The 25,527-nt window shown below is 40.3% G+C and overlaps 3 protein-coding genes across 8 annotated transcripts; 2 read left to right on the plus strand and 1 right to left on the minus strand.

The window, feature by feature from the left end:
* The first annotated feature begins 963 nt into the window (after nucleotides 1–963).
* Nucleotides 964–13,941, plus strand: clint1a (clathrin interactor 1a). Of its 3 annotated transcripts, none has more exons than XM_046030131.1 (12): nucleotides 964–1,161; nucleotides 4,537–4,641; nucleotides 5,318–5,414; nucleotides 5,942–6,050; nucleotides 7,312–7,476; nucleotides 7,608–7,791; nucleotides 8,294–8,513; nucleotides 8,616–8,703; nucleotides 9,291–9,356; nucleotides 9,839–10,143; nucleotides 11,217–11,409; nucleotides 11,530–13,941. In XM_046030131.1, exons 1-12 carry the CDS (start codon nucleotides 1,121–1,123, stop codon nucleotides 11,883–11,885), a joined length of 1,929 nt encoding a protein of 642 aa, XP_045886087.1. In that variant the 5' UTR covers nucleotides 964–1,120; the 3' UTR covers nucleotides 11,886–13,941. The 3 variants fall into 3 exon arrangements, with proteins under 3 accessions (XP_045886087.1, XP_045886088.1, XP_045886086.1); XM_046030132.1 differs by lacking the exon at nucleotides 964–1,161 and adding an exon at nucleotides 1,298–1,339; XM_046030130.1 differs by lacking the exon at nucleotides 964–1,161 and adding an exon at nucleotides 1,370–1,388.
* Nucleotides 13,942–15,333: 1,392 nt separating this feature from the next.
* lsm11 (LSM11, U7 small nuclear RNA associated) lies at nucleotides 15,334–18,725 on the minus strand. Its single transcript, XM_046031279.1, has 4 exons — nucleotides 18,189–18,725; nucleotides 16,823–16,962; nucleotides 16,593–16,676; nucleotides 15,334–15,922 (listed from the first exon to the last, which is right to left on the minus strand). The coding sequence occupies exons 1-4, from the start codon at nucleotides 18,646–18,648 to the stop codon at nucleotides 15,590–15,592; spliced, it is 1,017 nt and encodes a 338-aa protein (XP_045887235.1). The 5' UTR covers nucleotides 18,649–18,725; the 3' UTR covers nucleotides 15,334–15,589.
* A 260-nt stretch (nucleotides 18,726–18,985) lies between these two features.
* Nucleotides 18,986–24,069, plus strand: thg1l (tRNA-histidine guanylyltransferase 1-like). Of its 4 annotated transcripts, none has more exons than XM_046031281.1 (7): nucleotides 18,995–19,472; nucleotides 19,659–19,772; nucleotides 19,855–20,031; nucleotides 20,126–20,295; nucleotides 20,421–20,509; nucleotides 22,341–22,448; nucleotides 23,362–24,069. In XM_046031281.1, the coding sequence occupies exons 2-7, from the start codon at nucleotides 19,669–19,671 to the stop codon at nucleotides 23,521–23,523; spliced, it is 810 nt and encodes a 269-aa protein (XP_045887237.1). In that variant the 5' UTR covers nucleotides 18,995–19,472; nucleotides 19,659–19,668; the 3' UTR covers nucleotides 23,524–24,069. The 4 variants fall into 4 exon arrangements, with proteins under 4 accessions (XP_045887238.1, XP_045887237.1, XP_045887236.1 ...); XM_046031280.1 differs by having other exon boundaries at nucleotides 18,997–19,472; nucleotides 19,572–19,772; XM_046031282.1 differs by lacking the exons at nucleotides 22,341–22,448; nucleotides 23,362–24,069 and adding an exon at nucleotides 21,251–21,316 and having other exon boundaries at nucleotides 18,986–19,472; nucleotides 19,572–19,772.
* The last annotated feature ends 1,458 nt before the right edge of the window (nucleotides 24,070–25,527 follow it).

Raw genomic sequence — 25,527 nt, forward strand, 5'->3', positions numbered from 1 at the left:
ACTGGGTCATTGTAGCATGCCTGAATGCCAGATGAGGAGGGATGGAGAACACACAGGGTGGTGACCTGATGCTGGCTACTGTTCTGGGGGAAGCTGGAACACATTTGGACAAAAAGGACAGGTTTTTGCTATACAGCACAATTAGCAGTGTGCAGTGGAAGCCAAAGAATGTCACTACATAATAAAAACATTAGAAAATTGTCTGTTCTGGATAATATATTTCAGGCGATACTAGATTTTTAAGGCAGATACAAAAATTTATATTTGAGAGTTTAAAAATATTTCATAACAATATGTGAACTGATATTAATTTGTTTATATAAACACATAACACACATTTTATAAGAGTCTCTTAAATTGATTTGTTTTTGTTGTGTTTTCTTACAAAACAGGACACTGAAATATCAATTGATTTCACATTTTGCAATGTCATGACCATTTTGAAACTACCTCAAACGTATCCTTAGCATTTCTTCATGCATTTTCTTGTGACTTATTGACAGAAATTTAAATAGATTTCAAATGTAATATATCTGCAATAAGATAATGTTGAATATCAGTCAACCTGTACTGATAAATGGTAACATCATGCATCACCAACATGCATAAACCACAATACCATACTGTCTAGTCAAGATCTATGCAAAGCCACATTTTGACTGCCTCATAACCTAGAGACATGTTGTTAAACTACTTTTTCCAACCAGGGCCCATTATAATAGGATGTTTAGTCATGGACTCTCATAATGTTTCACTTTTTTAATGATTAAAATGTATTTTTCTATTTCTAAAGGCTATTGTTTAGGGTTGTATTTGTTTACCAAGTTGACAGCTTTTTCTTTATCCATTTAAAAAGGCTAATGCACTCACAGTATTAATGGTGGTGCATGAACACTTTTTTAAAAACTACAACTCCGAAGCTGCTTTAGGCAATGTTGATGACGTTACAGGGGCATTTCCCGTAGTAACCTTTCCTGTCTGCCTGGTGGTACGTTTGCGCCGCCTGTCTTGAAAGGGAGGTGAAGAAGAGTTTACTTTCCAGAGTTCAAGGTTTGGTTTCGTTGTTCGTCTGGAGTTAAGGGTTTTGCCGAGGCAGAAAGCCCCTTTTCACAGAGCCAAGATGATGAACATGTGGAAGGTTAGGGAGTTGGTTGACAAAGCGTAAGTATCTCCGAACTATATTACGTATGTTTCGCATTATTTGTGCCTGAAGTGTACCTGTTTGAAAGAGACACGTACCCAAAACTTTGACGTCACATCACTCTAACAAGTTAGCTAGCCTCTATGCTAGTAGCGATTTAGGTAGCCGACTTGGACAAATACCATTAACATACTATAAGTATGAGTACCTCTTTGTCGCAGTTAACTTGCCAGTTCTTTCGATTAGTGTAAGATAACATTTGCACTGTTATGAGATCACGAAGCTTGTTTGTGTGATTACTTCCGACAGTCCAAGCTAACGCACTTCGCTAACAAGCTAGCTAATTATCTAGCCTGCTGGCTGGTAGTTAGATAGCCGACCAGGCTAGCCAGCTATGCTAGTTTGACAGCTCCTGGGCTGAATTATCAGCGGGGAATGTTAACCCGTTATACTTTAACGAACATATCGTCCTACTGTTGCTTGTGTGCCACTGTCTGGAAACATTTTTAAAACGTCTTTAGTCTCCGGTATGACTGTTAACGACACTTGTAGCTAAGTTAACGTTAGAGTTACATTACTGTATTCAGTACAGTTAACGTTAGTAAGGTATCTATTCTGTAAATTAAGTTACACCACATGGTTGGATCACTTCACAACCAATGTTGTAATGTTTGTCTTACACCCTAGTTTGCTTGTTAAGTGAAACAAGTTAGTCAGACCACTTGAACTAAGTCCTGAAGATGTCAAAATGTCTAACGTGAAGTTATATCTCGTAAAACAGGAAGCTATAAAAGCCGCTGCTGCAGCAACTGTAACGTTACACTTTATTCCAATCTGCAATATTTAGCAATCTTACAGAAAAGGTTTATTAAATGACTGTACATGGTAAGGCTGCTTTTTTTATCATAGGTAACACCAAAGAACAACGAGATAAATAACAGTGCCACAACAAAGCACGTATTAATCAGTGACCAGTGATCCTGCAGTGTTTTGCAACTTGTTTGTTGTCCAGCTGTTGGCCTAAGAGCAACAATTTGATTATTTAAGTTAAACCACACACATCAGTTGCTGTTTACCTTTCCACCAAGTTTTAATTGGATTTAAGATAGAGATAGTTGGGCAATTGTAAAAGGGATTATGTGTCTTTTGTTATGCTTTGGACTGGTTTACTTTTAGCTGCTGACTAAACATAAGCACGCTGTCCTGTACTGTGGGGCTGTGGGAGGCTATTGCACAATTCTTCCTCCCTTCAAAGGTTCAATGGCTAATTTTGCAGACCCAGACAATAGCATGTTCTTAAGTCCATCCAAGAATGCATTCCTGTTGAATGCACCTGTCTCCCAGGAGTGTGGCCTCCTGGAACATGGGTTACTTTCATGGGAGCGAGACAAAAGGGGGAGGGGGACTAGGGAGAGAAAGAAGGAAAGAAAGGTGCAGGTTTCAAAGATTAAATGTTAGAGAGTATCCATGTTTTCCTCCTGGTCTCTTTGAAATTCAAAGTGATGTAGCTTGAGTTTTGAGAGTTTCAGAAATAGTCACTGTTTGTATTAACACAAATGAAAAAATGGTTTCATAAAGTGTCACCAAGCTGTGAGGCATTTATGCTAACACTGTGACATGATGCAACATTCCTGTTATGATTTTAAGGTGAGGTTTTTGCTGAGTCAGGACAAACAAACAAAGGTTTTATCCTGTTTAAAAAAGGTTTTGTGATGAGTGAAACCAACATGAATAATATATAGCCAGGTTTGTGAGACACTGCAAGGGAATATTTTTTGACAGATACAGCAGTCTAACGGAAATCTGTGTGATAATGTGGCACTGTGAGAGAGTATCACAACTTCCGTTTTATGTGGTTGATAACTATGACGGGGCCACCGCTGTGAGGAGATAAGATGTTGCATCTTGTGTTTTGCATGTCACCCATGTAAACATGAAGATTTGTGCAATGTCTGTAAAACATCTTGGGAAACATGCAGTTAATAACACAGCACACACAGAATAATTAGAAAGTCCTCAAACCTGCAGAAAAACATGATAGCCGCTTTCCTAAACACAAGTTAAGTCTCGTCCTGAACTGAACCGAATGTAAAATGAAGAATATCATAAGAATTGAGTTTGATAGAGCGTAAGGCTTGATGTTCGTGTAGGATCTCCCAGCCAGCACATAAAGTTACTGTGGTCAAATGTTTTGCCTCGCCATACTTTTGGCTAAAGCTGTGACATGGCTCACTTAATTATCTGGAATTGGATGCCTGTTTGTTATAGATTATACTTCTGCAGTCCTGTAAGAAACCATTCTTATTCAATGGAATAGCTAATGTAGGCGTGGCTATATGCTACACATATCTTAGGGCAATGCATTGGAAGGCGATACACTGCTACCCATGCAGCAAGCATTGTACAAATTGGCTGGATAACCAGTTTCTCCAGTTCAGCTGGATAGACATCAGATAATATATTTATCAAATCTCTTTTCACAAATCAGAAATAGTGCAGTTGAGATTAAAAATCTCTTCTTTCAAAGGAATCCTAGCCAGACCAAATAAAATAGTCGATGTAAATAGACAGTAGTGCAATGGAAATTACCCCACACACCATTTATGTTTCTAGAATGTTCTCTGCTTGGATAATCCTTTGTTCTTCTTAATGCCTTTCATGACACACCTCCTGTACAGACAGCACATTAGCTTGAGTTTCTGTCTTTTAATAAGTGCTGGTTGTGACACTGAATATGAGGACATATTTTAGACTACTAACAGAAGTTGCAGTACACTTCTGGGGCCTGATTGAACAGATGTGGGATAGTACTTGGTTTGGCTTAGTTTGTTGTGTAATCACCATGATTCTGAATATGTTCACAGCCTGCCAAACCTGCTAACCTCATCGAGTACATGGTACATACGAACTGTTCATTCTGCTGGTTTTTGTATACCTTCATAAAATATTTGAGCCCAATGATTTAGAAAACAAACTTTCTGTTTACCCGAGAGTGCCACCATTTCTAGTGTTGGTTTCTTACGATTGCCTTTTTCTTTTCTAGTTTGTTATTGACATACTAAGAAACCAAGAGCTCACAACACAGTGAGCACAGCCCTGTTTCACTCACTTCCATTTTAGGTCCCATTTCTGTGTTTATATTGAACGCAGATTTGCATTTGCTTGTTTAGGCCCTTGTTTGTGGATTTGAACAGTGGTTACAAAGCACGCACACAAACATTCATTTTAGCCTATAAAAAGGAGTGTATGGGCATGGCTGTAATGAGAATATCTTTTATCCGTCACTGCCCACGTTGTTGGTCTAAATGGAGGCCACGTTTATTGAAATGCCATGTAGATTACTTTACATAGGCATGATTAATGAAATAATGTTTGTTTTTTATCCCACTGTATAGAACCAACGTGGTGATGAACTATTCAGAGGTGGAGTCTAAAGTCAGAGAGGCCACCAATGATGATCCCTGGGGACCATCAGGACAGCTGATGAGTGAAATCTCTAGGTAACATCAACACGCTGGGTTGTTCAACATATAGCGCTGCAAAACACCAAGGTTATTTGTAAATAAAATCAAGGAAAGTTTTTCGGAACTCAGGAAATTCAACTCCATTTTGACCATAGGAATTATTATTTTAAGTTTTGGTTCTGCCCACACAAGTACCTCTTTCCAAGGTAGTCTTTTTCTGCCAGCCATATGTAACTTTGTAATAGTTTCATTGTGGTTACATATTAAAGCAGAAAAGGAACCAGACAAACCCTGAGAATATCCTTGCTTGTTTAGAAATATACCTGATATTTAGGTGTTTTTTCCACCTACATTAATTTCTACATTAATTCAGATATATTAACGCTGCACAGCAGGAAATTGCAAACCACACTGACCCTGAACCACCTCTAAATTCACTGAGTTGTTGCCTTGTTGTGTGTAAAGTGACACATTTAATGGATGTCACTTATTTGTCTGATTTGCCTAATCCTCGGGATGCAGTGTAAACACCAACACAAATGTGCTAAAGGAACTTGTAGTTCAGGTAGACTCATTTAGTTCCTGAGGCTCTGCAGTACAAGGGAGTTTTTGGTCAAAGGCTGTAGATGTCTTAAACAGTCCAGTTGTTAGCTATCATGCATTGCAAATAAATAATAAAGGCTCTTTCTTCTCTGAATGTTTCTGTAATCAGAGCCACCTTCATGTATGAGCAGTTCCCAGAGGTGATGAACATGCTGTGGGCCCGCATGCTGAGGGATAACAAGAAGAACTGGAGGAGAGTCTACAAGGTCTGCGACAGTACTGTTGCAACATTCCACAAACACACATGCTTGATGACACAAGGCTTGAAGGCCCAGGCACTAAGTGCGGTTTTGTTTTGACCCAAAATTTAAGACAAGACCTAATTCAAACCAGTTTGGCTTTGGTTTTAACCTGACTCAAGCTGAAACCCTTTTTAAAATAGGAATCTGTTAACATCAGCTTCAAAATTTATTACAGGCAGGAATCTGGTATCAACTGTAAACTTCAATTTAAAAAAAAGAGCATCAGGTGAAAAGGGGTGTTTTAATTCATATTTTTTTTATAACTCACAAAACAAAAACTGTTGGCCTTGAATAGAAACCGTTAGATGCCTTGCATTGTTAACATGCTCTGAATTGAGGGAGAAATGTTCTGATGAATAAAATTTTACCCATAACTGATACAGTTACAAGGCCATGCAAGAGAAAAACAAGTCATGTTGACTCCAACAGGATTCAAGAATAAAACCTTTACCACTTTTTGCTCTAACTACTGTTGTGTGTCTGTTTCTCAGTCCCTGCTACTGCTTGCCCATCTAATCAGGAATGGATCAGAGAGGGTTGTTACCAGCACCAGAGAACATTTGTATGACCTGAGATCATTAGAAAGCTACCACTTTGTAGGTAAGGTATCACTCTGGTCATGTCCTTCTGTATTGTTTCTCTCCTTTTTCTTTGCATGTTGGAGGAGTACCTAAACAAACGTGCTAAACAACAAAATACATTCCTTTTTCAAATATTGCTTTGATTAGGTGAGGCGATCCCTACACCTCAGCACTGTAGTGTTTGGTGTTTATTAACAATAGCTTCAGTGTGAGCTGTAATGAATGGAGGGAGGCCCTAAGCACTGCTTAGTCCACAAACCCTTAAACCACACACACACACACTGCCCAAAAGCTGCTTTCACTCTTCCCAACTATGTGTGCAGTTTACAAAACACCACCATTCAACTTTCCCTGTATGGAGATGTTCTTATTTATTGGCTGTGTGTGTAGAAGGGCTGCCACTGACCAATGATTTTCGTTGAGGACTAGTAACTGTTAGTTAAGCCATTAGTCGACTAGTCATTGGCATGTTTATTATTAATTTAATTATTTAAATATTTATTTTTGAGACATCAGAAAACGCTTTGGGTTCCAGGGCTGAGTCAGAATGTTATAAGTAACTTTGTTAACGCTGTACTACATTACAGAGAAATACAAAACCATAATAAAATTTTACAACCGCACAAGCTGCCTGTTAACGACCATTTCAACACAGTATATCATTGGCCCTCCCCTGTCTCCGTCAACTTTACCCTGGCTAACATCATAGATAAATTAAACCTTTGTGGATCCTCTGGCCACAGATAGGTTAATAGATGATATACATTTACAATCTTCAACAAATGAACATTACCTTACAAAACAGATACTTACCTCGTAAAAATTCCGTTTTTCTACTGTAACTCGGGCAAAACTGATCGTATCGGTCTGATTTTGGGTTGGCAGAGATGGTCCAGAGGAAAGTCATATACATAGTCATCCTCCCAAAGTTATGAAGAAACTGGTAAAAACTGTCTACAGCTACAACTGAAGCAGGATGCCATGCTCACATGGATTTATAAATTAAGCTGAACTCGACGTCATGTTCCTGACTTCTGAAAAGGTCTGTCTTGCAATCGTCCCTCTGATACTTTCATCCCAGCCATAACAACAAGACGCAGCTCCCGAATGGAGTTTAAGGGGTTTTTTTGTTTTTTCTGTAACTAATTGGCCAACAGAAACCTGGTGGTCTGTTAGGGGGCAGCCCTACTGTGTGGTTTCAATACATTGTAAAGTTAACCAAAAAAGTTGCCAGTTCATTAATGATGTTAATCTTTGTGTTTCTGTGTCTCTGTCTCTAGATGAGAATGGGAAGGACCAAGGTGTAAATGTGCGTCAGAAGGTGAAGGAGTTGGTGGAGTTTGTCCAGGATGATGACAGGCTTAGGGAAGAACGGAAAAAGGCAAAGAAGAACAAAGACAAATATATTGGGGTATCCTCTGACAGTATGGGATACCGAAATTACTGTAAGTTCTCATTTTAAAGGAAGTGATATAAACAGACTTATTATAGTTAGCCAAAAATGTGGGGTTTAAATGTAATTGATTATTTTTCCGCCTTCTCTTTTATTCTATTTTATTATTTTATTTTCCTCCAGCGGGGGACAGGTACGACTCCAGCGATAGCCGGGGAAAGTGGGACGACGACTGGGAGAAGAATAAAGGACAGTTCCCCTTCAGCGAGAAGTTGGGGGAGATCAGCGACAAAATCGGCAGCACTATTGACGACACCATAAGCAGATTTAGGAAGAAGGATAGAGACGACTCGCCAGATCGATTTAGGTTGGAGAGTCAAGTCATCCTATCATATATATATATATATATATATATAATATAATATTATTATTATGATGTATGGCGCCATATTGAAAGGCACAAATCATGTTATAAATATGAACAAAAGTGAAACCCCCACCACCAAAAGTCAACATAGAAAAATGAAACTTGGTATCACTCAGTTTTCAGTTGGTGGTTCAGTTCTGATGGTGTTAAAGGTTCGTATATCAGCACTGCTTGTAAATACAGCAGTAAATGGGCCTTTAAGATTTATTATGATCACATAAGAAAAACGGAATGCTTTTTAAATCTACATCTCAAACATTTTAATTATATTATTATTAAGAACAGATTTATTTGGGTGCCTACAGTAGGTAACAACAAGATTTTATCCTGAACATGTTCTTGGTTCTTTTTGTCCCTTCATGGATATAGTGTGTGCAAAGAAAATCTTGACCAGTTTTGCAAGGACACAGTTATCTTACCCGAGCCGTTATTGTCTCCATAGTGACAACGAGGAGGACCGGGGTCGCTCGTCTTACAATGGCCAGTCAGGAAAAGACTTCAAAGATGAAGAGGAGACTGTCACCACCAAGAGTGTACACATAGTCCAAGCAACAGAGACTACAGCAACACGGAAGAGAGGAGGGGTCCCGTCCAGGAAAGTAGACTTGGGGGCCGCAGCCAACTTTACAGGAGACAAAAGCCCAAGCACCTCCAACAAACCGGTAACAAGAGCTCACATGAGCATGCAAGAAAGACTTTATTGATATGCGTATAGTTATATATGCGCTGCGCCCTGATCTTTTTGTATATGTTCTTTATTCCAGCCTCAGCCAGCAGCCCCTCAGCCCTCTAGTACTGGCCTAGCTGACCTACTAATGGTGGACACAACACCGAGCCAGCCTGCCGCCACAGGTATAATGTCACTAACCTCAAGTAATGCCCTGACATTTGGTGAAATGTGCTTGTTTGCTGTCTTACCAGGAGTTAGCTGAGAATAATGGTATCAATTAGATTTCTGTGGTTTCATCATAGAAACAGCTAGCCTCTGTGCAAAAGGAAACATGTGCCTTTCAATAGCCCCAAATAAGTTTTATTTACATGTTGTATATTCTTAGCCAACAAGCTACAGCAGTAAATCCAAAAATAACCTTTTTGTCCGGCGATGTAACATTGTACAAGAAAGAAACTCCACAGTGACTGCAGGACTAGACCCTGTAGTAACAGTGCCCAGCTGCTGATGCTAGCTTCAGATTTTGGGGACAGCAGGGGGAGGGAGTTGATGTATAGGAACTAAGTGCACCAGATGTTTTTGGAGCAGTCCCTTGTGAATGGAGAGGGTGTGAATGCTGAACAGATGTTTGGTCTTGTCCACCTATTCACTGCCCCCACCCCACCCCTCTCTCCTACACTTCTGACACTGAAGGAATGCTAACTATGGTAGAATGACACCTGGAGCTCTCTTGTTTGAAATTGATGTCTTTGTCGGTTTCTCACTGCAGACCTGATTGGTGGATTTGCTGACTTTTCCTCGCCTGCTGCCTCCGTCGGCCTCTCCAAAGGACCTGGTTGGTTTCAAGACTTTTTTTTCTTTGTGCGTGTGCATGTGTGTGCTGTGCTGTTGCAGCCATGCTGCTAGAATATTCAGAGGGATGCTGGGAGAAAGACCCTGGCCATATGGAGCCTGCTACCTGCTCTGCATAACAAGAACAGACACACATCAACTCCTGTTATGGATGACAAGGAGACAGGGACAGAGGAAGAAGTTGATGGGGGTGGAGGAAGCTGAGAGAGACTGAGAGGAGGGATAGAGACAACAAGCTCGGCCAGTTCAATAAAAAATTTAAATGTGGCACCAGCGGTCACTGAGAATGCCCTGGATAAAGCTAGACCTCACTGAAGACTCAACTGTTAATTCCTAATTGCTATGACAGGTTCAAGTTAGCTTTTTGCAACACCTTGCAATTATTTACACAGCTCACAATACAAACATCACTGTTTGGGTGGCAAAGATAAAAATTCAACTGTCTTGTTTTTTTTCTTGGTGCAGCAGTGCCAGCCTCCAGCAGCAATGGAGACTTTGGAGAGTGGAATGCCTTCCCTGGAGGTCAGATGCCAGCATCTGCTCAGACTGTTGACAACAGCGGAAGTGACCTTTTTGGAGCCATGGCAGCAGGTCCTGCCGCTGCCCCGGCCCCCGCCCCAATCTCGGCTTCAGGCTCTGGTCCTGCCTCAGCAGACCTGTTTGACTTGATGGGGCCAACTCAGTCCCTCACCTCGTCCCAGAGCCTCAACTTCAGCATGAGCAGCACACAGAGCATGAGCACCACAGTCCTGCCCCAGTCTAGGTCACAGGTGTGCATGATTGCACTCATACACACACGCATCACACACACACATCCTTTGTAAATAATTTATTGATATACATATCATTACAAGGTTCGTAAAGTAGGCTTTAATATGTGGAAGCAAAATATCCTCAGGGAAATAATGATACACTTTATGATTTCAGAGGTTGTGGATACAGAGCTAGACTGATACATTTTAGTTTGTTTTTGTTTTTATTTAGCATATATGTAAGACAATATTTGAAAAATTATATAAAATATCATCAACAGCTAAAAACCCATGCATTTATACAAAGAGGTATTGAATATATGTTCGGAGTTTGGAATCAGCCACTGCAAAACTTGAAAAATGACACACTGCTAGAGATGTTTAATTTCAGTGTGTGTGTGTGCAAAATGCTCTCCTTCCAGTGCACTGGATTTGTTCTAAATGGGCTTTTCACCTCCAACAGTGGAAAAAGTACTAGATAAAATAAATTAGTACATATAGAAACCCTATGGTTACAAGCTTGTTTATCGGTTAGTATGCCTGCGCGATAAAGACATACCTCGTGTGATTTAAAGATGGAGGAGAAGCATGATGGTAGAGGGTTAACATGGAACCTCACCAGATGCTCATCCCCCCTCAGAGACAGCCCACTAACCACCCACTCCTCCTGTTACTGACACACAGAATGAGAAGAATCCGTTCTGAGTTACAAAAACATTAAAAACCCAACAAAAGCCTGTGGATGTCGACTGTTTTTCCATGTTAAAAGCTTGTTGACCTACTTAAAAAAAATCTTCCTGTTTCACTGAGAAGCCACCCACCACTCACTTCTACTCTGGTTACTTTAGATGGTATGTTATGATTTCAGAAAGAGACGGTAGCAGATTCCTCAGTACAGTATCAAGGTTAAGTGGGTCAGGCAAAAGGTTAAAAAATGAACTATGACAAGGGACTGTATTTTTATTTTATTTCTTTTTACTGAAATACATGATTTCAGTGTTGGAGCTTAAGTATCAATGAAATCTCTGTGACTTCTAGCATGAATTAGCGCTTTCTCTAACATTGTATGTCGTCTTTGCTCGCCCCTCCAGAACATGGGGGGTCTTCAGTCTGTCATGCCACTCCAGCCTGTGCAGCAGGGAGTGGCCTCTCAAGATGCCGGAGCCAAAGCGTCCCTCCCTTCCACCTGGTCAGACCACTCGGTTAACATCAGCCTGGACTTCCTGGGCCCAGGCATCCAGCCACCCAAGCCTAGCCAGCCCAGCCTCAACACGCTCCAACACGGTGAGAGGAATGGTAGATCTGGCATGAATTTAGCCAGCCTCTCCTTCAAAGCACACCGCCACTCGAACACGATTAAAAAATTGGCACTTTGATTCATTGAGTTTGTTCTGTCATTTCCAGGCAACCAGGTACCTGCCAACATGCTCTCCCAGGGATTTTCCAGTATGAGCCTTGGACCTACACCAGCCAGGCCGCCTGTAAATCCTATGATGCATCCTGGTGCTGGCATGGGAATGGGGATGGGCATGGGGATGGCCCCCAACCAGGGCATGATGGGGATGGGCATGACCATGGGGATGCCACAGGGAGGTATGACCATGGGGATGCCACAGGGAGGTATGACCATGGGGATGCCACAGGGAGGTATGACCATGGGGATGCCCGGTGGAATGGGAATGGGGATGGGGATGAACCCTGCAATGGTCCAACAGCCCAAACACGATGCCTTTGCTGACTTCGGCAACTTTGGAAAGTGATGGAGCTGGAGAGCAAAGATTATCTGGTGGTGTCAGTCTTTCTCTCTCTGTCTCTCTCTCTCCCTCCCTCCGTCCATTGGTGAAGGATTGTTATGAGCTGCAAACAAAGAGTACTTGAATAATGTCATCTATCACAATATCAACACCCTGCAATCTCCTAATCTTTTTTTTTTTTAAGTAATGCTGTGTCGTGATATGGATCTAAATGAATGTGTGTTTGTGTTGTTTGAACCAATGATCTGTGTGGCCTCGGGCGATGGCCGTGTCGGTTACTTGTGAAACCATGAGAAGAGGGGAAGCCACCAAGAGAATGTCCAGGGGGGGGGGGGGTGCTTTATAACCTCAGTCAAGTGAAATCACCAGATTAGCAAAAAAGATATATCTGTAGCTACATAATTGTTTTGAGATGCATTCTCAGTAATTTTGCTGAATGTAGCATTTAAATAACATGATCAGCCATTTTAACTTTCTAATGTACATTTAAGAATGACAAGTTACCTCTTTTTCTTTTTTTTCCCCCTCCTTTGCTCTTCCTTTGGCCTGTAAATAGCAATCCGGAGCCCTTTAAAGGAAAATAAGTTATGAAGTTGCCCTATATGAGAGGAAGTGACAGTGTGAAGAGTTGTATCTTACAGAACCAAATCTGATATGAATTAAGACCTATAACGAAGCACATTGACACCTTCTCTTTGTACACAAGTGTCCACACACTCCAAATGTGGCCTGTTAAAGCTACAAAGGAATAAATGAGTGTTTGGTGTGAAGGTTATTGATTAATTTGAGGAGTTTCTCCTTCACCAGACCCTCATTTGTGGTCTTTCCTATTGCTATATATATATATATATATATTTTACTTATGAAGATTATAATCAGTTTGCATCCAAATGAGATAATCAGTAGGTAGAAGAAGCCTCATACAGGGGTTGTGGGTTCTTTTATTACAGCAGAGTGCCTGACAGACCTTTGCCTTTTCTCTTCAGTTAACCTCTTGAAGGAGACAATGTGACTGTGCAGAAGGTGAAGGACATACCTGTTTTGTGTTTTTTTTTTACTTATGCCTCAAGTGTACTGACTGTGCAGGTATCAGATGCAATCACTCTGTTCTGTTTGTCCCATTTTATCATTTTCACTCTGTTCAGGGCAGTGATAACTCCAGAGCTCAGAAAAAACACCTTGGATGAAAATATATCGAGCTCAACTTAATTCAGCACCTCAAGTGTTGGTACAGACTGTTAATAGGTTGCGTTATGCGTCTGTCTGTGAAATTTTCAGCGGTGCGTCACAGTAAATACTGCCTTCTCGCCTTGTATTTTTTTATTAATGTTACACATTAAAAACAGCAAATCTTGGAAACAATGTTGCTCTCATAATGGTCATCAGTCCATGTCTGTGTCTTTTGCAACTTACCAGGACTGTGTGAGAGGACGCAGTTTGTGGACGCCCAGTATGTTAAGGTGGTTGGATGAACATGTTGTGGGATATGCGCATAACGAACAAGCCCATTCAGAAGTACACCGGCTGATTGACCTGTTAGACGTACAAAACATTGCTCTTCAGTGTTTCAAGTGCCTGCCGATGGTTGCCTCCTGACCCTTGTAATGAGTGACTGATAAGTCAATCTTGGCCGCCTGCCTTTTTTCTTTGGTTTGTCAACGATTGGATAAATAATTCACCGACTAGAGGAGAGGGCGGCGGATTCTGTGGTCACAAGAGGATTGCACTTGTGCTTTCCTGGTCTCCCAAGGGCTCAAGAGGCTGAGCACACTAACACATAGTAGCCTTGCATCGGAGTCTGAAGCATTAAAATGACCAAAATCTGTTTGCTGTTGTTGTTTTTTTTTTTTTTTTTTAAATATCAGTAGAGGTTGTTTTATTCATTTTTTTTCTACTTTAAATTGTTTTGATCTTCTCTGAAACGGGATCGTTACTGAAACACTAGCTTATGCAAATGTTAAAAAAAGAAAATCCTTTGAGAAAATGAAATTTTGCATTCTTCCCATTTTGATTTGATTTACACATCAAGAATCTATCTACAACATTAAACAGTTGATTGAAATTTGCTAATGGTGTGTGTTATTTGGTGTGCTGTGTCATTAGCCTCATTCAAAAGAGCTTCAAGCAGCAAAAGTGAAGCCACTGCGCTTGACTTTGAAATTACATTCAGTTGATGCGAGTTTAATTTCATTGTTTGAGGTAATAAAGGACGGCCTTCAGTAAATATGCACATTTACAAATTACATTAATAAGGCAGGAAGCCGAGAGAAGACATGTAGGTGGTGTAAACCCTTAATGCATGCAAATCAGCTGATAAATGAGTGTGAGCACCAGATTCATAGGTCACCACTGCTGACTGCATCACAGTCTACATAACATACTAGATCAGAAAGCGTAACAGCAAACATGTTTTTACTGGAATAAGACAATATCTGATTCTTACTGTGACAGCTGCAGAGGTCAAACCCAACAGATGTTCAGAAATCTCAATCCTTCGTTATTTTAAGCTTTCGTGTAGCATTCTATGAATAATTTAAAAAAGCTACTAGTGTTGTATTTAAAGAACTATTTACTTTGTGTCCTTCATGCTTCGATAGTTATTCAACTGATGAAATGTACAGTTTGTCCTAATGAGAAAGACGGCCTGATTACTCTGCTTTAATACACTTGTGTCGTCTAATTGTGGCCCATCTCTTCACCACTGTGCCCTTTTAATATTGTGTGAAGGTTTGTTGGAACACACTGGTGTGACAAACGCCACTAAAACACAGTTTGCATTAAACAATTGACCCCATTTTCACTCTCTGGAGAGCACCACTGTTAAATGGGCTACACTAATAATATTCTGATACATTATGTGAAACATAGTATATGGATGAACTACAGCTGCTAGAATCTGTCCTATTTATGGCATAAAAATATATAGAAAGAGGGTCGATTAAACTCTCTGCAGTCAAATTGGGGGGGGGAGGTAAAATCCAAAGATTTAGAGGCAGAAACATTATAGCAACATAGAATCATTCTGTGCCAACCATCATCCAAAAGTAACCCCTGCCATTTAAAACAAGAAAAAAAAAAAGCATCTTTACAACTTCCATGAGATGCAGTAAATTGTGCTTTTATGGGTAATGTGGCCATTAAAGAGTAAAAGCAATCTGAGACGTCAAGACAAATGACAGCTTTTGAGTGCCATCTGCAATCTCTAGCTTCACAAACTCAATTATTCATAATGCATTTATGAAGTCCGCTGAGACTGCGCTGTCATTCCTGTTCAAACTAACGGGGAAAGGCAACATAAAGGGACAAGCTCTTGATGACAATGGCCTCACAGACGGCACTAATGTGTTTATGCTGCCACCTCCTGGGTAATAACAATAACAAAAACAGTTACTAATGCTGTGTCGACCTGCGTTTCCTTTAGCGGCTGTCAGACAAAAGAGAACAAGACAAGAAATTACTATAATTAGAACTGAGAAGCTTTTATTCCTCAAAATTAAAATCATTTCTCTGGTGGGCAGAGAAAGACCTCCATATCAATATGATATAACAATAGTCCTTGTTTGATTCTTCTGAATCTAATTAAATCATGTCTGTCTGGCAGTTCATCTACAGTATTTCACACCTATCAGATGTTAAGCGTAAAACTATACTTAAATGTAACTGATTGTGGTCATAGCACACCTTTCTTTTAATCGACCAGAAAACAAAAATCAGAGTGGCTGTGGGTTCACCAGGATGACGTTCTCACCCCGGATGAAAAGCTGGTTGATGTGGCGTGTATGGACCTTGCCATACATCTGGGAGTCTTTCTTCTGACAGCCCTCTGGACCCGGGGCCTTCAGCGAGACTGTGTGTTTATCGTGTTTTGTTTTAACCGTGTCTGACAGCTTGGACTTTGTCCTGCTGTGCCCTCCCTTGCAAGTATGGTGAGCAGACGGGTCTTTTGGGTTTGCAGGCTGCTGTTTGCTGGCTGTTTCTCCGGCTTCGCGCTTTGCTGGCTCGTCACCCGCTGAGCTCTCCTGGAGCTTCAGCTTCTCGAAGAGCTGCACACAGATTCCAGTCATGTTAATATGAAATCAAACCCCATCAGATACCATTTATTGCCATACTATTCATCGCCGTTAGGCATTTTTCAGCAACAGCCATTCAACAAATTTACATTCTGTAATAACCTATCTATATAGTAATCATTGTTATTGGCGGGTCCACCATTCCCACACGTGATCCAAATTACCTTCACATGAGTGCAAATGCAGTGGCTGTGGCTTAGAGGTAGAGTGGGTTGCCTAATCGGAAGTTCTTTATTAAGATACTACTAATGCAAACAACATTTATACAGCTAATTCATATTGAAAGTATTTAACTGGCAAAAACACACAGGGCAGCTTTTATTGTGAAGCAGTCATAGGAAAAACAATATACGTTAGGATGGCGCTGACAGCAATTGTTTTCAACGCTGCATCTACAAAACAAGACGATAGTAATCTTTGACAGTAGATCAGTTTTAAATATTGGACAGGCTGTACGCCTCCAACTCCTCAGCAAGGTAAAGTTTACTGCATCCTGCTGTTTTGCAGAAAATGAAGTAGCATGAAGTCAGATCAGATTGCAATTATTTTAGATGGACTTCTATATCTAGGACTGAAATCTTACAGATTGTAACTTTAACTCAGTAGGAAATATATGTTTCAGTCAATGAAACCTAGCACCTACCCGTGAAATAGTGAGGGCCTTCTCATGGTAGAATGCTTCTCCAAGCAGAGGCTCCCTGTATGTCTCATCTACGTCAACCATTGCCTGACAAAGAGGAATAAAAACAAATGGTGAAAGGCCAAAATAAAGGCATCAAATTCAAGGTCACAAGTAGATTGTGGATTATTTCAGATTCAGAATATGGCAGTTTACAAGTGATTCAGTGTGAAAACATGAGTGGGAGAGCTCACCATGTTCCAAAACTTGTCAAAGGCAACCACAAAGCCGGAGCACACTCCCCTCAGTCCCTTAAAGGTCCTGATGTGAACTTTGACCCTTATCCTCTCCTCAACACATCGGTACAGCTCCCCCAGTGGACTGCCTTTACATACTGAAAACACATGACATATAGGTTATACAACTTTCTACAGCCTATTAATTATAGAAGGAATTCAGCTGAAGCACAAAAAGATTTCTACCAAAAAAATGGCTAAACACGTTACTACTAGGTGTGTGTGGGGGGGGAAATCGATACAGCATAGTATCGCGATATTTTGCAAGGCAATCTCCTATCGTAACACGAATGTCAAGTATCGATCTTTTATTATATAAATTGTACATGAGAAGTTTGTTTTTTGGCACTAATAAAATTGCTTTTTCAGTCCACTAGAAAAAGAATTTTACTTTGGGGACACAATTTGAAGTTGGGAAAAAGATAAAATATTGCAATAAATTGCTATATGTTTAAAATCGCAATAATATCGTATCGTGACATAAGTATCGTGATAATATCGTATCGTGGGGCCTCTGGTGATTCCCACCCCTAGTTACTACTAGATTTTAGATTAAATTAAATTAACTTCTCAATGGGATGATGTACAAATGTGATAAATCAAAGTGTGTAGGGATGCACATGCTTCCAAACAGGGGACTGAATGGGTTGATGAGAATAAAAACAATGTTAATCTTTCGCTTTGGCCTTCTCAAACACCACATTTGAACCCAGTTGAATCCCCATGGGGAAATCCTGGACCCACATGTTAGACAATGCTTTCAACCGCCACCTTTAAAAACACTTAACATGAACACCGTACATTCATCCAGTAGAGATCCCGAGAAAGGCAACAGAGCATTGACACTGCTGGAGGCTTGCTGTGGCAAGACCAAACTAGTCCCTAATATTCAGAATTTACCATTTTTATACCATTGTAAAGTGAATATCTTTAAGTTTTGGACCGTTGGCTGAGCTCTGGGTAATGGTAATGGGATTTTACATGATTATCCCATATCTATAAGCATTTACTCCTAAAAATGTATTGACAAGTTTACCAACCATCTTTAAAAGCATTGTAATAATTATTTTATCCCTTAAAAACCACAGGTAGCTTAGCTCAAGTTACTTTCAGGTTTGAGAAAGGATCTGAAATGAAAAATATTCTGACTTATTATTATGTGAGAGGCACTATACAACTTCTGTGCAGTAGTTGCAGGCTCCAAGTGAGAGCATGTTATCAAACTAATCCCAAACATTCAAAAATATTCCACTGAATGGTCCCTCTAATGAACTCCTAACAAAACACATGTACTGATGCTGTAGTTAGTGGTTATTGAACCTACAGGGCATCCTTGACAAGACATTTTTCTGTGGCTTCTGCCTCTTTCTCTGCGGGGTGCGGCTGCTCTCCCCCTCCTCCTCCGTTGGCACCGGGTTGTTCACCATGAGCTTCTTCAGCCTTTCTATGCGCTCCGGGTCCGCCACCCCTTTCATCGCCTTCTGCCGCTTTTTCTCCACATTCTCCGGCTTGGCTCTTCCCCGGCCGCCCTTCAGAAAGCTCTCGTACTCTGACACATTGTTGAAGCACTTGATATTTGGGAAAGGAAGCGGTACAGTCGGCGAGTACAAGGCCAAGAGCGGGTCGAAGCTTTCCGAGCAGACATCTATTTTAGCCGCGTCAGAGTCCCCAGCTTCACGCTCTGTCTCCGGTTCATGCTCCGGTACTGTTGTCGCACTCGAGCAGGTTGCAGCTGTCGTTTCTTTAAGGTCTGGTTTAACATTAGTTCTTTCCCTCTCCTCCATGTTTGAAACAACCGCAGAGGAGCACACAGTGCAGCAAGGAATCCTGGGAAAGTAGTTGTCGTCGGATGACGCTGAGCTTTCACTCTGCGCCTAATTCAAGAGACTTTAAACGTCATAGACTACATAGAGTATGTCATGTCAGTCAAGTCAAGTGGCGCCTTTAAATCCTGGAAACGTCGGGTTTTTTATCCCGTTATTTGTTATTTCCCATAATAATTTTATAGTAACGCTCACTTGTGTATACACACTAAAAGAACAACGAACGCCCTCAGGAAATAGCCTAGCCTGCAACTGGACTATAAATTCCGTAAGATCATCCTCACACACGATCTTTGGTCGCAGTACCCCTCTCTTAACACAAGATGGCGTTAAAACACAGAGCATGTCGGTTTTTTTCTATGTAAATATGTTTGCCTTAATAGATAATCACATGCAGTAATACAAGAAGAAATTAATATATGAATGTGTTTTTTCAAGAGGGCTAACAAGAAACTGAGAACAAGTAACTATTTGTTTTTAATGCATTGTTTGCTAAATGCAGGCTTGTGCTCCGGAACCAGTGTCCGTAGTGTCTGCGGTACTACTACGACAGAATTCGTTGACGGACTGTATACAAACCAGCGTGTGCGTGACCTGAAAACTGTCTTAGAATAAATGTAAATGTCAATTGATAACAGCGCTCGTACAGCTTACCAACCGTACTAAATACATTGATATTTGTGTAGCTAACGAAATAGCTAGATATTAGCGCTTCCAACTGGGCTAGCTAACTCACGGATTACTGCCACGTTAGGTGCAGGGGACACCACATATGACATCCAAGTGTAAGTCATTTTGTTTTGTGTGTTTTTATTTTATTGCTGCGCTCCTGCATGAAAATATTACCACTCCATTCTTCTTGGGAATGTGTTGTCTTACTATAGCTCCCTCATGCTGATTGGAAAAGCCTGCAGATTTGGTGGACGTGTCAGGTCTTGCGTAGTCAAATCCTTGGTCCGTCTTTTTACCAGTTCCAGCAACATGGCAAAGAGCAAGTTTGAGTACGTCCGCAACTTTGAAACAGATGACACATGTCTAAGAAACTGCTACATTGTTGTGAGACTGGATGGGCGCAACTTCCACAAGTGAGTTTCCTTCCCATGCTACACACCTGTCATCTCTGAAGACATGCTGTTGTTTTGAGTGTCTGCACTGATTTTGTTTCAGGTTTGCAGAGCAGCACAAGTTTACAAAGCCCAATGATAACAGGGCGTTGGGCCTGATGACCCAGAGTGCACGCTCTGTCATGGCAGAACTCGAGGATATTGTCATCGCTTATGGTCAAAGTGATGAGTTCAGCTTTGTTTTCAAGAGGACCTCCACCTTGTTTAAGAGGAGAGCCAGGTACTTAGGTTTTGCCACACTACAAACCAATGTCCTTCTCACACGTGCATGTTCTTTTGTCTGATATTATTTCCCCCTCTTTCTCGTCTGGCAGTAAGCTCATGACCCATGTGGCCTCCCAGTTCTCCTCCTCATATGTGTTTTACTGGAAGGAGTTTTTCGGGGAACAGCCCCTCTTGTACCCCCCAGGTTTTGATGGACGTGTGGTCCTGTATCCGAGCAACCGCAACCTCAGAGACTACCTCAGCTGGAGGCAAGCAGATTGTAAGAACATACTGTGCTCTTAGCTGCTTAATAATTCACACATTAGACTTCTAGATTCATTGTTGTTCATTAAGCTGAAGAGAGTTAAAGATGTCCGACTGTACATGTGTTTTTGTGTCTCTCAGGTCACATTAATAATTTGTACAACACAGTATTTTGGACATTAGTACAGAATGGAGGACTCACCACAGCCCAAGCAGAGGATCGCTTAAAGGTGAGAGCGAAACGCAATCTTAAGTTACTTAAAATGTTTGCTGTTATTCTTTTTGAATTTCCATAAATAATAGAATAAGAGACAAACAATACCATCTTTAAAAGTTAATAAACAGTTCAATAAGGAGTAAACACCTGCATATTTAGATGTTATAAAACATGTATACATTTATTCAGACATAACACTTTATTCATGATCATCTGACATTTAGTCCAGAGAGCTTTATCCAAAGCACAGGTACATCTGATTCCAGTTACCAAGTTCAATTCTGTATAATAAATAAAACCAATAAATTTACTTAATTGTTGAATTTTTAAATTATTATGACTGGTTTGTGCAATCAGCCTGATCTCCAGAACATTTCCCAACATAAAGCATAGAACATAGCTATATTTTATTTAATGTTTCAATGTTGTTACAGATAAGATACAACTTCTCCAAAGGTGCACAAATACTACTCTGTGTACTGCGTGTTTTTACTTGTAAATCACATCAAAGAGTGATGCCTTACCACTGCCTTGTGATGGACACTAACAGTTCTCTCATACTGATTATTCCTGGTGAAGGAATTAGCTGATTAGTCAGTCAGTCAGTCACTTGACAAGAAATAAATAAATGACAATATTAACAATCGTATTGCATAAATAGACGAAACATTTGCATTTTTAAATATTTGCAAGCTTTTCTCCGTTTCATGTCATTATAAATTGAATACTATTGTGTGTTTTCGCCTGATGCCAGCTGGGATTGGCTCCAGCCCCCCGCGACCCTGTACGCAGGATAAACGGTTGACGATGGATGGATGGATGGATGGATGGATGGATGGATGGATGGATGGATACTATTGTGTGTTTTAACTGTTGGCAAAACAAAACAATTTGAAAACTTTGGCCCAACAGGACATCCTTAAATTTGAGTGCTGACTTTGGGATCTGATAAGGTTCGATGGCCGATTATCATTAGTTTTGACTGTTTGTCATCTTAAATGATGAGTCAATTAACCTAAAACATAATCAGTTTGTGAATATTATAGTTTATCGCAGCTTTTGTTCCAACTTGTGTATCTTAAATTTCAACTGCCTCTGTATCATATTATTTTCTTTTTGTGATTAAAAGTACTTCTGTAAAGTTTGATTTAACTTTTTGTTGTTACCAAGATTTTCTTGAGGTTGCAGTTGCATGTATAGTTGTGAGTGGGTTTCGTTGGCCCGTCTTTTGTGTGCATTCACATGGTCATCACATTATTTACTTCTGGTTTATTTCCATTAGACATGAACACATACCGTATGTGGTTTTTAACACCACAAATGAGTTTGTTGTCCCCTCTCAGTTTTGGATGTGATGATCAAAATGCAATACCTACAATGATGCACAGGGTAATAATAACATCTAATTCAACAGAAGCGGTAACATCTTTCTATAGAACATCAGGTCTGTTTCTGTTTGTGGCAGCTGCCGCTGACTGACACAGCTGTTCTCTGGAAGTCAATCCAGTGGCCTGTGAAGTGAACTCTGATGATGTGAGGAAAGCTGACGAGTTGATGAAACGTTTATTCTGGCTGGATGTTTCAGCAACATGAGTCATTCACAGCCCATCAAACCTTTGTGCTTCCTAGGTCCTTAATCACTATATAAACATTTCTTTGCAGGAAAAAATGCCCAAATCAAATATAATAGCATCAATTTATTTCCTAATTCAAACAATAAAACAATAGAAGAACCAGTGGGGTCTCTACACCCAGTGAAGCATCTCCTATGAGCTGATTTACTTCATGTATGCACACATGTTATTATGCATGCATTTGTCTAACTGTGTAATGTCTCCTTCTAGGGAACATTAGCTGCAGACAAAAATGAGATCCTGTTCTCTGAGTTTGATATCAACTACAACAATGAATCTGCCCTCCACAAGAAAGGCACCACTCTCATCTGGGAAAAAGTAAGCTGCTAAAAGGGGTTTGAGTCTGCACAGTTATTACAGAAAAAACTCGCTTGGATAACTCCTACGCTGTTTGACATTTTCATTTGCAGAAAATGTTGAGTCTGGAAAGCTTTGTGCACTTGTTTGCAGTTTGTGGTTTCGACTGCAAAACAGAAATTTCCTGTTGATATTCTGGGAAGCTGAAATTTCTTCTCTGCTTGTTCATCTACTAAAAGTAGAATTGTCTGTTTTTTGGATCAAAGCTATTTCATTGTCATTGCTTGCGTTAACACTTTCAAAACTCCAACATCGCTGCATTGACAACCTTTTTGTCCATTCAACTCTTTGTTGCATTAAAATGGTTGCCATTCTGCAGCTGATGTATACATTTCAGATATGTTGCTTCAAAGATAGACTTTTCAACACGTCCCTGCTCGTCCTGCGTTACCAAATGCCAACAATGTAGCTTGACAAAAAATAAAGGTGACAAATTGTTCACTATATAGGAATACATATCTTAAGCAATGTCCCAAGTTTTTATTAGTAGATCATTATACCATAGTCAAATGAAAGAATAAAAAAATAATAATCTGCCTGGCAGGTTTAGAAATTGTGGCATGCTCCAAAAAGTGGTCTGCATTATTGTAAATTTTACAGGACTCTATTGCAACAGTGCTGCATATACATTGCCTGCATGTGACATTGTATTGTGGGTTAGTTGTTCACAAGAAAAATACATTAACAAACCAGAAAGTCAGAAATGCAAGATGTGTGTTAAATTGCGCTTAAGTGTAAAAGATGGCTTTTTCTGTAGTTGTATAAAAAGATTGCTACCACTCTCATAGCTGCCTGTTTAATATGAAACTACATCTAGGAGGCCGTTAGCTTACCTTAACTTATACAAATTTTATTCCTCACTCTTTGCGTGCAGCGAGAAGAAACTGTCACTAAACGCATGAAGCTGCCAAATGAAGAGGAGAAGGACGTGCCCGTGACTCGCAGCAGGAGGAGGGTGCAGGCCTACCACTGTGACATTATAGGGGACCAGTTCTGGGAGGAACACCCAGACATCCTGGAGGATGACAACTGCTAACAGGAGGACAAATGCAGAGCTGAGTCAAGCCAGGCCCGGGTTGAAGTGGACCCATACAAGCAGTGGACAGATGATAAAACAGCTTGATAGTGACTTGTGTGTCAAACATGCTACCCATGAAGCTTAGTATCTTTGAATCCCTTGAAAGAGCATTTCCTGAGACTGAAGCCCTTGACAATTGACTTTGTATGATGACTCTCTCACAGCCGGAACACATTCTGACGTTCAAATATTAAACGTCTACCATAACTTTCCTTTAAAAAGTAGGAAGTGTTGTGCTTAAAGTGCGTGATGATGACTGTCATGTTCAAATAGTGTCACACTGTACATGTCCTCATTTGATATCATGAATGACATTTAGAATACTACCATCCCTTGAGCTTTCAGCATGTTAAACATGAAGCCTCTTGGCCAACAGTTTTTTTTTTTTTGCTGAGGGGATTTTATTTTAGAATTCACTGTTTGCAGTCGGACTTCCCGAATCATTAAAATTCAGAGTGTTAAATATCACATAGTTTGTAGTAATAAAGAGCGTATCTAAGGCAAGAATAAGCAGAGTAAAGCAGAAACTAATACCTTGGCAGTAACGAGCGGCCTTGTCCTGCAGCCAGGACACCATTTAGAGATGTGAATGGATTCAGTGCTAAGAATACCACACACACCCTGCGTACACTCTATCCCTCCTGACATGTGCTCTGTGGCATATTTATCATCACACTTATAAGTGACCGGCTCAGTATGAATGGCTGCTGGAAGCCTGAAGTGGTAGAAGCCTACTGTATTTTGTTACTGTAGTAGGCTCGGTTACTGGCTGTATTTTTGGTTTTGTGACCTCCTTCAAACCATGCGGCTTCTGTACTGGACTTTATGTAACCAGGATTCGACTCTTCATTTGCATTTGGGATCACATTCTTTCGCAGAAGGCTGTTTGTTTTAATAAGACGTCTATAATGAGTTAATGAACAATTAGTCACTTCACTTCAATTAAGAGGAAAAACATTATAATGCTTATCTTAATGACAGAAACCGACTTGACATATGGCCTTATAGTATAAAAGCCTGAGCACGTTGAGGATAATGGTATAGTTATTTAAAGACATGTGTTTACATGCAGGGCCTAAATTTGAGCATGTTGGGTTACTAACCAGGATAGAAAAAATGAGGAAATGAGATACAACCTCAAGAAAATTGCAATTTAATAGTTCTTTTAAAATATTTCCTATACCCAGTTCTGCAACAGTTACATAGCCACTGAGATGTAAGCTGCGTTCACATCATTTTGTTCAGACTGCAATTACAAGCAGCCAAGTGGGAAAAATGTTCATGTAAGCCTCTGGGATAGTGTGTATTTCTGACAGGGACAACATCCCCCACTCGTTGAAAAAAACTACAGAAGTGTCAACAAACTGGTGCCGACATGGCTGCAAAGCAACCATCACTATCAGTTACAACTAAGTCTGTTGTACACTGATACAATCGATTCAGCTAATGTACAAGGAGATACAGACTGTATTCACTAGTTAAGAAACAGCTCCAAATACTTAACAAACGCAGTAGCTAATTAAAGTAATTTAAACGGTGCGAATAATGCATGAACAATGTTTTTCTCATCTTGCCGATAGTCAGTTTAAAGCTGCAATCCATCAGTTCTAAACATAAAAATTGTTGAGGAGTGCTCATGCGGTAAAAACGATTGAATAATGTCTTCAGTGGCTCTGAAGGTGCTTTAAAGGTTCAGTGTGTAATATTTAGGAGGGTCTATTGACAGAAATGCAATATAATATACATGACTATGTTTTATGTATGAAGACCTTACATAATGAACCAATATTTTTTTATTAGTTTAGAATGAGCCGTTTCTATATACATGCACCCCGGGGCCTCTTACATGGACGTTGCCATGTTGCGCTGCCATGTTTCTACAGTAGCCCAAACGGAGAAACCGCTCTACAGAGCACATTTCGTCACAACGATGAAGAGGTACGAAGAAGAAGAAAAAGTTAT

This window comes from Micropterus dolomieu, linkage group LG19, assembly GCF_021292245.1.
Source record: "Micropterus dolomieu isolate WLL.071019.BEF.003 ecotype Adirondacks linkage group LG19, ASM2129224v1, whole genome shotgun sequence".
Classification (NCBI taxonomy): domain Eukaryota; kingdom Metazoa; phylum Chordata; class Actinopteri; order Centrarchiformes; family Centrarchidae; genus Micropterus; species Micropterus dolomieu.